The sequence below is a fragment of the Prionailurus bengalensis genome, chromosome D1 (genome assembly GCF_016509475.1).
Source record: "Prionailurus bengalensis isolate Pbe53 chromosome D1, Fcat_Pben_1.1_paternal_pri, whole genome shotgun sequence".
Taxonomy (NCBI): domain Eukaryota; kingdom Metazoa; phylum Chordata; class Mammalia; order Carnivora; family Felidae; genus Prionailurus; species Prionailurus bengalensis.
In genome coordinates, this window is record NC_057346.1 from 62956922 (window position 1) to 62969813 (window position 12892).

General features: G+C 36.8%; 1 protein-coding gene across 1 annotated transcript; it reads left to right on the forward strand.

Moving 5' to 3' along the window:
- Positions 1–10106: 10106 nt before the first annotated feature.
- LOC122482632 (olfactory receptor 56A3-like) lies at positions 10107–11510 on the forward strand. Its single transcript, XM_043578947.1, has one exon. It carries the CDS (start codon positions 10107–10109, stop codon positions 11052–11054), a length of 948 nt encoding a protein of 315 aa, XP_043434882.1. The 3' UTR covers positions 11055–11510.
- The last annotated feature ends 1382 nt before the right edge of the window (positions 11511–12892 follow it).

The following is a 12892-nucleotide window of genomic DNA, read 5'->3' on the forward strand; positions in this document are numbered from 1 at the left end:
TTTTATATATGAGTTTTTGTATTAGGTATCATGTGTGAGGGAGACCCTATTTCATGCCACATTCCATGATCTGAGCATTGTATGGAACATCTCCATAGGGCAGGTGGGGGCTTAGCCATAAGAGCAAAAGTATATTTTTAGGAACTTTGAATTTGAATACACATGGGATATTCAAGTGGAAGTGTATAATAAATACTTGGACTTATAGGTTTCATACTCAAGTAAGATGTACCCTTGGAAGAAATAAAGATGTGCACTTGGGATAGACCACAGATCCTCATTGAAGCTATGGGAGTAGATGGAATGGCCAAAGGAAAGAATATAGAATAAGAACATAAGAAAGCACACCAAAAAGACCCCATATCATCCTTACCTTCTGGTATCAAGAGATTAACATGGAGAAAACATGAAGTAGTGGTCAGTGGATGAGAAGAAAATACAAGAGAATCCCAGAAGAAAGCACTTCAAAATAGATTGTGATCAATTAAGAAGCTACAGTCAACTTTATTCAAGGTTACCTGTAGAAGTATGGGGCCCCTGTGTATATAAACAACTTAGTGTGTAAAATGCATTACAAAATGTATGGGCCCAAGTGGTCCCATTATAAAATGTAAGGGTTCATCAATGAAAAGTTAGAACAACGTGTAGAGAAATAATTCTTACGTATGTATCATTGTTCTGTCAGTATACATCAAGATATTTTTGTAGTTTCAAGGCACCATCTTAACAAAAGAGAGGACATAAAATATATTTGAAAAAATTATGGCTGCAAGTTTCCAAATCTGATAAAAATTATAAACCCAGAGTTCCAAGAAGCTCAATGAAACCCAAAAATAAGAAAAATGAATATAACTTTACTAGGGGTACATCATAATCAAACTGCTCAGAAGAAATGATAAAGGAAAAAAATGTAAATCCAGATCAAAAGACACATCACATTGGTGCCTGGGTGGCTTGGTTGGTTAAGCGTGGGCTCAGTTCTATTGCCATTCATGGGTTAAAGCCCTGCATCTGGCTCTTTGCTATCAGCCCGTAGCCTGCTTGAGATCCTCTGTTTTCCTCTCTCTCTGCCCCTGTCCCACTCCCTCTCATGCTCGCTCACTCTCTCTGTCTCTCTCTCTCTGTCTCTCAAAAACAGATAAACATTTTTTAAAAAGACACATCACAATTGTCTAAATTTAGGATGACAGCAGATCTTATCAGAAACAATGCAAGTAAGAAGACAATAGAGCAATATCTTAAAACTGAAAGAAAAATCTTGTTAAGCTAGAATTCTGTATCTCTCAGTAATACTCTTAAAACAGATAAATGCTTTTTTTTAAACAAAAAAAACAGAATAATTTTTCTATAGCAGGCTCACACTACCAACATTTGTAAAGTTTCTTTATCCAGAAGGAAAATATTATCAGATATAAATATAGATCTAAACAAAGGAATGAAAAGCATTAGAATTTGTTACTACATGGGTAAATATGTAAGGTTATTTTATTACTTAAATGCCTTTACTTGCTTGTTGCAAAAATAATAACAATGAAGTATTTAATTTATAACATACAAAAAAGTACAATGTATGAAAATAATAGCATAAGCCAGGAAAGAATTAGATCACTGTTAAATTATTACATAATACACAAAATAATAATTATCCCTTGAAGATAGACTGTAATTAGAGATGTGAACTATAATCTCTAAATCAATCTAATCTCTAAGTCTCTAAAGCAAGCCTCCAAAATAATTAAAACTCATAAGAAAAGAAGATAGAATGAAATGTTTTAAAGAATAATCCAAAAAAAAGGGAAAAAGAGAAGAAAAGAAAAAGAGAAAGCCAAAACGATACATTTGAACCCAACCACACCCATGATTCAAAATAAGCATAAATGAACTAAATACCCAATTAAAAGGCAGAAATAGTCAGACCAAGGAGAAAAAACAACTCATTTAAGCACTGCTCACATTAAATGCACCTCATACAAAAACAAACATGTTAAAAGTGAAAGGATGGGAAAATATACAGCACTAATAACAACACCAATCAAAAGAAAAAAGAAACAAACCAAGAAACAGACTCTGAACTATAGAAAACAAACTGATAGTTACCAGAGGGGGGGGGGGGGTGGGGATGGGTGAAAGAGGTGATGGGGATTAAGAGTACATTTATCCCAAGGTACCTGGGTGGCTCAGTCATGTAAGCAGCCCACTCTTGATTTTGGCTCAGGTCATGATCTCAGGATTCCTGAGTCTGACCCTACATCGGGCTCCACACTGACCATGGGAGCGTGTTTAGGATTGCTTTCAGTCCCTCTCTCTCTGCCCCTCCCCCACTCATGCACTTGTGCACTTCACGCTCTCTCTCTCTCTCTCTCTCTCTCTCTCTCTCTCTCGCCCGCGCGCGCGCTCACTCCCTCTCAAAATAAATAAACAAAAAATAAAAACATAAAATAAAGATTTTAAAATTTAAAGAGTACACTTATCAAAATGAGCACTGAGCAATGTGTAAAATTGCTGAATCACTGTATGTACACCTGACGCTAATACAACACCGTATGTTAACAATACTGGAATTAAAACTAAAAATTAAAAAAAGAAAGAAAACTGGAATGAATATTGTAATACCAGAAAAGATGAGTCTCAAAGCCAAACACAACAGCAGAATATACAATATTTCAAACACACTGAACATTTACCAAAAAAGGTCATATTCTGGGCCATCATACGAATTCCAGTACACGTAAAAGAATTCATGCAGCATATATTTTCTGACTATAGTGGAATGAAATTAGATACCAATATGAAGTGATCTCTAAAATAAGACCAAAATATTTGAAAACTTAAAAAGACACTTCTAAATAATCCACGAGAGAAAGAAATCCAAATAAAGAGGCAAAAGAATTTTGAACTAAAAAATAATTAAACTACAACGTGTGAAATTTTTAAAATGCCACTAATGCAATAACACTGACCCTTGAACCCTGTCAGGGTTAGAGGTGTCCATCCTCCACACAGTAAAACATTCAGGTATAAATTCTGACTCTCCAAAAACCTATCAACTAATATTAACTAATATCAACTAATATTATCAACTAATAGCCTATTGTGACTGGAAGATTTGCCAATAACCTAATCAATCAACCAACTCACATTTTGTATGTTATGTATAATATACTCTATTCTTACAATAAACTGAGCTAGAGAAAAGAAAATGTTAACAAAATAAAAAAGAGAGAAAATACATTTATAGTGTTATATTTCATTTATTGAAAAAAAAAATCCCCATAAAGGACATCCCCACACTTCAAATCCATTTGTTCATGAGTCAATTCTACTGGACACACATATGTAGCATGAAATTCTTATTTTTGAAACACTACACCTGCAAACAATGACCAAATTCAACCACTAAAAACAACAACATAAAGAAGAATAAATTTAACCCAAAATAAAGAAAAGAAACGAACAATATAACAGGATCAATGAAATAGAAAAAAGAATATAATAGTAAAAGTTATCAAACCAAAATATCCTACTTTGAGAGGAGTGATAAAATGTCCCCAGAGACTTAATGAAAGATACTGGAAATATGAAGTTGGATATTCAGTTATAAGAAAAAAACTAATTGTTTTAAAAAATAAAGCAGTTGCTATAAAGCAGTCAGGGGATGAGCTGAATAGCAGAATAAATAAAGCTGAGTGCATGTTAATGAGCTGGATCAGACCAAGGACATTTGTAGTCCTGTTACATAAAGTTCAGAAGACACAGAAAGAAGGAGGAGAGAATGGCTGAGAGATGATATGAGAGCATGTCAAAATATAATTTGGTCTAATAAGAGTCACATGATGAGGTAAATAAATACAACAGGAACATACTTAAAGAAAGTGACATGAATAACTGCTCAAAACTTTTTAAAATGTAAGACTGAAGTTGAAAGTATTGTAAAGAAACAAATCAGGTGTTAAAAAAAAAAAAACCTTCTGGATATATTATGGTATCAGAGGAAAACAGTCCATTCTAAAGGTTGAGTGAAGGTCACATACCACCTTTGGTGACATCCTAAATGGACACTGAGAGTCTGATGTATGCTGGTGGTATTTTGGGGATTGGAAGTTGAAAATAAAAGGATGGGGGCGCCTGGGTGGCGCAGTCGGTTAAGCGTCCGACTTCAGCCAGGTCACAATCTCGCAGTCCGTGAGTTCGAGCCCCGCGTCAGGCTCTGGGCTGATGGCTCAGAGCCTGGAGCCTGTTTCCGATTCTGTGCCTCCCTCTCTCTCTGCCCCTCCCCCGTTCATGCTCTGTCTCTCTCTGTCCCCAAAATAAATAAACGTTGAAAAAGAAAAGAAAAGAAAAGAAAAGAAAAGAAAAGAAAAGAAAAGAAAAGAAAAGAAAAGGATGGGTTGGGGTGCCTGGGTGGCTCAGTCGGTTAAGTGCCGACTTTGGCTCAGGTCATGATCTTACAGTTATGGGTTCTAGCCCCACATCTGGCTCTGTGCTGACAGCTCAGAGCATGGATCCTGCTTTGGATTCTGTGTCTCCCTCTCTCTTCTGCCCCCCCCACCTGCTTGTGTTTTGTCTCTGTATCTCAAAAATAAAAAAAACATTAAAAAAATTTTTTTAAGAAAAGGATGGAGTAGAAACAAAAGTAAGTCAGAAATAAAGCAATTTTAGGAAAAAAAAATGATTTTAAAAAGAAAAATTAGCATCACATATGGAGGTTTTAATATGGCCACAAATTCTTTAACACTCCTCCCATACAGAAGCTGAGTCCAGTTTCCCTCCTGCTCAATCAGCGTTGGCTCCAGTGACTTACTCGTAACCAAATGAATAAGGCACAAGTGATGCTAATTATAAAACACATGTAGAAAATAATAATCTACCAAATTTTTGTAAAACCTAAAAATGTTTGGATAGATTCAAATGGGAACTCACCCAACCATAGAACAGTACATACAACAAAGCAATAGTAATACAAATAGTGTGGATTGCTGTAGTAAGTGAAAACAAACACACAATGATGGATCATATACACAGCCATGTGTGCATGAAATGTGGTATACAATAAAGCAAACTTCTCAAATTAGTGGGGAATCAAATACTCATCTCTATATAGAGTTAGAAAGTTAAAAATATACACAAGATAAAGAGATAAAGATAAGAAAGATAAAAATTAAGTTATTAGTTAACACTATAAGCAGAACTGGTACAGCACCTCCCTCAACAAAACAGAGGGTGTTCAGACCATGCACTGTAACTGCCATTGATGGACCCCACCCTGTTGGCAGTAACCCACATTTCAGGGATCATGAGAAGTCTAGGAGCCACCAGAAGAGTGGCCAGGGTAGTGCTGAGGTACTAGCGGACTCAAAGTAGACAATATTTATAAAACAGGCAACACAGTATTTCATATTTTCACAGTTGTTGTGAATGTATCAGTTTGTAATAACCTAATACCACTCGTACTCTTCACAATGTACACCACAGACTTAAATACATCAATATGAAACCTAATGCACTGAGTTTTAAAAAAATAAATAAATAAAACCAAATAAAAGAAGCATCTTTGTGATCTTGTAGAATGTTCCCTAAATAAGATCCATGGAGAAACTCTATTTCTAGAAACATAGAGATTTTGCCTTGGTCAAATTGAGAGATGTCCATTGAGTAATGGACTGCAGACGCTAAAATTGAAAGCTTTATAACAGACTAGAGAAGGTACTAGCAATATCTATCCATCAAGAGGCTCTAGTATTTAAAATATGCAGAGGGGAACCAAGCTGGCTCGGTCCATGCGACTCTTGATGTTGGGGTCATGTGTTTGAGCCCACATTGGGTAGAGAGATTACTTAAATAAAAATAAATAAATAAGAATAAAAATAATAAATAAAATACGCACAGAGTTTTATAAGTATGTAAGCAAAACAAAAATTAATAGAAAAACCAGGTAAAGGATGTGGACACATAAGTCACTGCCACTAATGGCTGAACAGTATATGAACAATGCTCACTTAACAGATGAAAAATAAATTAAATATAATAAGATACGAATTACATCCATCTAGTTTTTTTAAAGAAAAGATAATAGCATTAAATGGTGTAAGGAATGTGTAAAATAAAGAAAATTTAGGATTTCTATTGAGATACTTAAATACTTTGGAGAGAAATTTGGTAATTCCTAGTTAAATTAAATATTTTTATGTTATAACTGAAAAAATCCTCCACATCTGTCTACTTTAGGTCTATAAGAGAAGGTGTACAAGGAAATTGACAACATTATTTTTAGTACAATTATAGTCTACTTGGGTGTTGACTACTTCCATAAAAAGGAAAAATGCACATATTGGAAATAGAACAGCAGTCAGAAAGAATGCAGTGGGTGTACACAGAAAAGCATGGACAGATGTTTAAGATTTAGTGTTTACATCCGATCTATAACCCAATGACATTTATATAAATTCAACATCCAACCTTTTCTCCCCTAAGCATACAAGTAGCTAAATAAGCATACTTAATATTAATTAGGTGTATTTTAAGAATCCCGGAGTTTTTACTTTCTGAGGGAAAAGAGAAATAAGAGCGATATTGAGATACACAGGAGAAAGAATAAAAATAAATCAAAAGAAGGGCTTTCAAGAGACAGATGACAATGGCAAATCATAGGGAATATAGTCAATGGTACTGTAAAAGCTCTGTATGGTGACAGATTGTAGCTACACTTGTGGTGACCATAGCATAATGGATAGGCTTGTCGAAACACATTGTTACACATCCGAAACTAGTGGAAATTTATCTGTCAACTACACTCAAATAAAAAAACTAATGAAAATAAATATATAATAAAGAAACCAACCATGTTTGCTCCAATTATGGAAGAGTATGAAAAATTCACATGAAGTTCAAAATGAAAGTTAAAAAAAAAGAACAATCATGGTTCCTAATACACAGTTATACATACATCCTACTTAAATTTTTCTCACTAAAGGGAACATTTCTATTGACTTTTCTCTCTGAAAAACATACTGCATTTTCTCAGGAATATGGTTTTCAGGTTTCTCTTGCATTTTCATCATTATAATGCAATGAGAAAAGTCACGATAAGTTAGTATGAATACATTCATTAGGATGGTTTGGAGGGTACCTATCTAAAAATTGTGTTCTGGAAGCCCATGAGAACTTCTGAGCGAGCTTATTGGACCCATGGAGGGCACCGAGTGTGCACATGCAAAAACTGTGAACATGGATGGATTGATGTAAGACCTCTACCCCCAGGAGACTAACTGCGTACAGAACACAGTCCATGTTGGGCTGGATTACCAGAGCTCCTTCCTTTTAGAGAGAAATAAAATCATTTGCTTCTTCTACCTGCCTGCCTGTCTGTCCCAGGAGGACATTCTAGGCACAAGGAATTAGGGATGGAAAGTTCCAAGAGGGCAAAGTCCCTAAGGCTCTGGAGTTATAACTATCCACAGATACTTCAGGAACTAACTGAAACTCCAATATCAGTGGAGCCAGACCCCTGCTCCATGCTCTGTAAGTGAGTCTGAGTAGAGGGTGTCTGAGATGCAGCTATACCAAAATTAGCCAGAGCATAGAGGAGATCTTTCTCTTTATTCCAGATCTGTGCTCCATTCCATTCCTGAGTCAGTATTGATGAAGTAGTCTGAAAATAGGGCAGTAAACACTGCATCCAGTCTCGGGTCAGGAGGTACATGTGATAACCTGTGCTCTGAGACCTTTCCTTTTGCCCTCCTCTTGCTTCTTTGGATCTTTTCCTGGGTGATGCCAGATATGCAGAGAGTAGGAATTTCTTCATAGGAGATTAATGAGTGGAAGGGGTCAGGAAAGCATATCATTTGGAGCTCAGATTAGAAATTTTTGGGTTTTCATCTGTGAATATGAAAATTTAGGAGTTATGGGCAAAGAATCTGTCCATAAATGCTTGAATCATGACATAGGAACTAAATTTAATCTGTACAACTACAGGACTGAGGACACAGACATAGTTGGAGCGTTAGTGAGAGTCAGAAGATAGTTCCTCAGATTTCAGCTCAATCTAAAGAGTTTCTAAAATCTGCTGCCACAAACAGAAAATTATGCACAGATCACAGAGGTATCTGTCACTGTTCAGATCAATGATGTCTGAAAAAGTACTTGGGAGAGATGTCTCACAATTCTGTCTGAGTTTATGGAGTTAGGTGGTCCCTAAAAACCCTTCCCTTCTTCAAACAGGGCTTCCATAGTGCTATGCTGGGGCCTGTCCAGCAGCCTGGGAAAAAGTTTGCCCTGCAGGGTCTCTGCTTTTGTCATTGCCCTTCAACCTCACTTGGCTTCTTCATTCTGTCTCTACCTGGAACCAGTAGTTATTAGCTGTAGGTCCTCAGCCCTCATGCTTCATTGGCTAGCTCTGATTGCAATCCAAGATTGAAAGAGAGGAGAAGAAAAACATATATGGTCTCAGATGCTTTACTTCTAGGGTAGGTCAATGCTTGTTGAATCAATTGTAGAATGAAGAATATGTAGGAACATTCCAGAGAAAATAGGAGAAAGAGTCAGTAAGTAGAAAGAACAGATAGAAAAAGTCCTCCTAGGCTGTCCTCAGAAATTCTATCCTGGTGCTAGACACAATTATCCCAAAGTACTTCAGGAGAAAAAGAGAACATACTTCTTCCTCTTTACTTCTCCATGGATACTCATGTCTGAATTGCCATTTCTTCCATGTGGCTGTACTCTCCAAAGCCCATTTCAAGACTTTTACCTCTGTGCATTCAAAGAAACCCTAATTCGTTCCAAGAATACTCTGACACCCTTGAAGAAGGAAAACTTCTTGGAGATGGTAAGATTTGTGTCTCTCTTGCAAGGGTTAGTTGAAACAATTCTGTAGAGAGTAGAATCAGAGAATACAGTAAGAAAAGATCAAATGACTAAACCTAAATGATGAAAATGCTGTTTAGGGTAATATTTTAAATTCAGCATCCTGATATTGTACATGCTGTGGGTCACTTTGGCAAAGACTGGTCTGAGCTAGTGCCATTAGTTGTGCCTCAAACCTATATGTGAATGAATCCTATGAGAAGTTTGACAGAAAGACAGAGTTCAATGAACATAGCATTCAAGACAGGAGAAGGACCTTAGGTCAAAACTCAAGGCTCAGTGTTTTTTCCTATGGGTTTTTATCTTCAGAAATCTCCTGCACTTCCAGTATCTCCCAGCCTTTGTGGCCACTCCACCGTGGCAAAGCATAGAACTACTAGACAAGAAAAAATGGATTATTATATTGACGATATAAAGAGAAACAGAAAGGGGATAAAAGAACTTTAAAGGTAGACTTTATCACCTTCACACTATTGTAATCAGAATAATCAAATTTCATCTTGTTCCATGACTGGTATCACTCTCTCATACCTATGTGTTATTGCCTAGGCTCCTTTTAAGACTCTTTCTTCCAAAAGTTAAGAATCCTACAAATATAAACATGTATAGGGGAGGAGCAGTTATTTGGCAGGACCATACCAGCCTAATTACAATCACTTTTTAGACAAAATGAAAATTATCCTACGTTACTTTCAGGGTACCATTTTAAAATATAATTAAACTCCATTTGAAAACTCAGAATGGGGGTGCCATGGACAACTAGGGACATTCACCTGAGTCCCTATTTGTGCCAGTTTCAACTACTCACCTGCACACATTGTTATGGTTAAATTATCATATAGTAGTCTATGTGGCCATTAAAGAAAATCAAAACCCAAAGGAAGAAACTTGTAAGAACAAATTTAGCAACTCACTGGTTACAAAGTGGTTCTAAAGTAATTTTGTCCCTCTCTTTACTTTTGGCAAAGATACAACAATTCTATTAATAATCATCCTTGAAAGAATCAAGCATGTATAAGTAAACCATATTACCTCAGTTCTCTATACTGTTCACTGGTAAAATCATCCAAGTAGCAAGGCACAAAAGATAAACAGATGAATTCACATGGTTCTGGATAACCCGAGGCTTGTGCATTTCACCTAGGTGAAGCAAATTTTTCTAAATCCAGGTGTCTTGAGTCAGTATCCAATTTTTATCTTAATTTTACAGATCACTAAAAGAAATCTGTAGAAATACATGACAAAATATGACAGCGCACCAAAATGGCACCATCTCCTCTGAGATTTCAGACTTCCTCCTGAATTGTTTTGCCAGGTCCCCTAGCTGGAAATTCTGGTTGTCCCTGCCCCTCAGCCTCCTCTTTCTTTTAGCCATGGGGGCCAATAGTGTTCTCCTGATCACCATCCGGCTGGAGGCATCTCTGCATGAGCCATTGTACTACCTGCTCAGCCTCCTCTCCCTGTTGGACATCATTGTCTGCCTCACCGTCATCCCCAAGGTGCTGGCCGTCTTTTGGTTTGACCTCAAGTCCATCAGCTTCTATACCTGCTTCCTCCAGATGTACATCATGAACTGCTTCCTTTCCATGGAGTCCTGCACGTTCATGGTCATGGCCTATGACCGCTATGTAGCCATCTGCCACCCACTGAGGTACCCATCCATCATCACTGACCAATTTGTAGTCAAGGCTGCTGTCTTTATTTTGGCCAGGAATGGCATTTTAACAGTACCTATCCCCATTCTATCATCCCGACTCCATTATTGTAGGACAAATGTCATTGAGAACTGCCTCTGCGCCAATATGTCTGTCTCCAGGCTCTCCTGTGATGATGTCACCATCAATCGCCTCTACCAGTTTGTCGTAGGATGGACCCTGCTAGGATCTGACCTCATCCTCATCTTTGTCTCCTATACCTTCATACTGCGAGCTGTGCTGAGACTCAAGGCAGAGGGTGCTGTGGCCAAGGCCCTGAGCACATGTGGCTCCCACTTCATCCTTATCCTCTTCTTCAGCACCATCCTTCTGGTCTTCGTGCTCACTCTTGTGGTGAAGAAGAAAGTCTCCCCTGATGTGCCAGTCTTGCTCAACATCCTCCACCATGTCATTTTCTCAGCCCTCAACCCCATTGTGTATGGGGTGCGGACCCAGGAGATCAAGCAAGGAATCCAGAGATTACTGAAGAAAGTGTGGTAATAAGGAGAATTGGACCTCTGCATTCCTCACATAAAATGAGTTTTGAATCAATAATGGGTGAGTGGGCTAAATTATATCTATGAATTGCAATCTCAAAATGGGTAACTTGAATATTGTGTCTTCTTTAAAAACTTAAGCTTCAGTGTTAAGTTTCCCTTTTCTCACTTCTCCTTTAGGAATATCTTTTGCCCCTTTTGCCTTTTCCCATACATATTATCCTATATTGACAAAATACTGAGATTCCTTGGGGGAGGTTCCAAAATGAGAAATTTATGTTCCTGAATATACAGCTGTTATTATGTCATGCCTTTACATTCTTAAATACACAACTGTGGCTATTTGGGGGTAGAGTTGTATAACATGTAATGGATTCTTACTTTTATTTCTACAGAAGGGATCATATTGGAGAAAAAGATATAGCAGTGAAATTTCACTCCTGAATATGGAAGGTTGCTACTTCTCTCTAACTGGGTCTGCAATTGGGTGATCATTCTAAATGAGCACTGCAAGAGGACAGGGTTTTTTTGTCCTGGATTTCTCATTTGTGCAACAATTATCAATGAGGTCAATTATAGTTAAGAGACTCTTAAATTCTCCTCCGCAATGGATTTGTGCTTTACACATTTATCTTTTCAATCCAGAGTGTCACAGTTTAGTTCAATCTAGGGTGTGCATAAATAGTTTAACTAATGAGTTAAAGGTTTCAAATATTGTGTATATGATCCAGTAATAATTTAAATATAAAAAATATAATATCTGAACACTTTTTTCATATTAACTGAACAATTTCTAAGAACACTTTGTGTCCTGGGAATTCTGTTAGCTATTAAGACTCAAAAATATATAGAAAAATGTGGCTTTTGGGAATTCAAATTTTTCTTAGGAGGAATAAAAATATGAGTTCCAGGAATATATTCTCAATGGGAAAGAATGGGGAATGGGGTAATGTACCTACTGGTAGTAGGGTACCTGGAAACTTAAGAAAGCACTGGATAGAGAGTTAAAAGTATGAATTACAAGCCTTGAACAGCTACCAAAAAAGGATGGGTTCTTGGAAACAAATGAGGCAGTCTCATTGTGTTTCATGTTACTCATCAGTTACTCCTGAGAATAGTGAACAATTGTTTTAGAAAACCCTTTCTAAATTTAAGCTTTTGTGCCTCAATAGAAACCTATAAGTAAGTTTCCTTGTTTAGACCATGATAGGAAAACCTCTAAACCATCTAATGCCAAAATTGTCCCCCAAATCTAGGTCTTTCAGCCTTCACAAAAAGCACCTAGATTCATCCTTGACCACTTAAGCTTTCCTCAGCATAAGTCTGTTCATTTATTTTAGTTCTCTGCCTCACAGTGATGAATAACAGGTTGGTATTTCGTTCCTCTGGTTCTGGTTATCACTATGAACTACTATTTGAAAAGTAAACATGTACTCACATAATTAAGAAGCAATGGTTAAAAGCATACAATCAACATTTTAACTGGGAATAATATATTTATCAAAGGTAAAAAAAGAATGTCAAGATCCAATTAGGTTCATACCATAGATAACTTTTTTCTTTGTTACTTGAAAAAGAATTCCCCAATATCTCATTCTCTCACCCATTTCAACGTAATAAAAATGACTTTGTTGAAAGTGTGCATAACCAACAGAAAGGTCTTACAAATATGAAGAAATAATACATTAAGGTAAATTGAAGCTACTATCTCTTAGGAAATATTACAAGTCTACTAGTTTAAACACTATCATATATTAACATCTGCTCATTAAGGGACCAAAAACTCTCAGGACTAATCTCTACCAGAATCACATTGCATAACAAAACCATATCTCTCCTATC

Bases quoted from the DNA above. Each gene is read 5' to 3' on its own strand.
- LOC122482632 (XM_043578947.1), top strand. From the start codon at position 10,107: ATGACAGCGCACCAAAATGGCACCATCTCCTCTGAGATTTCAGACTTC.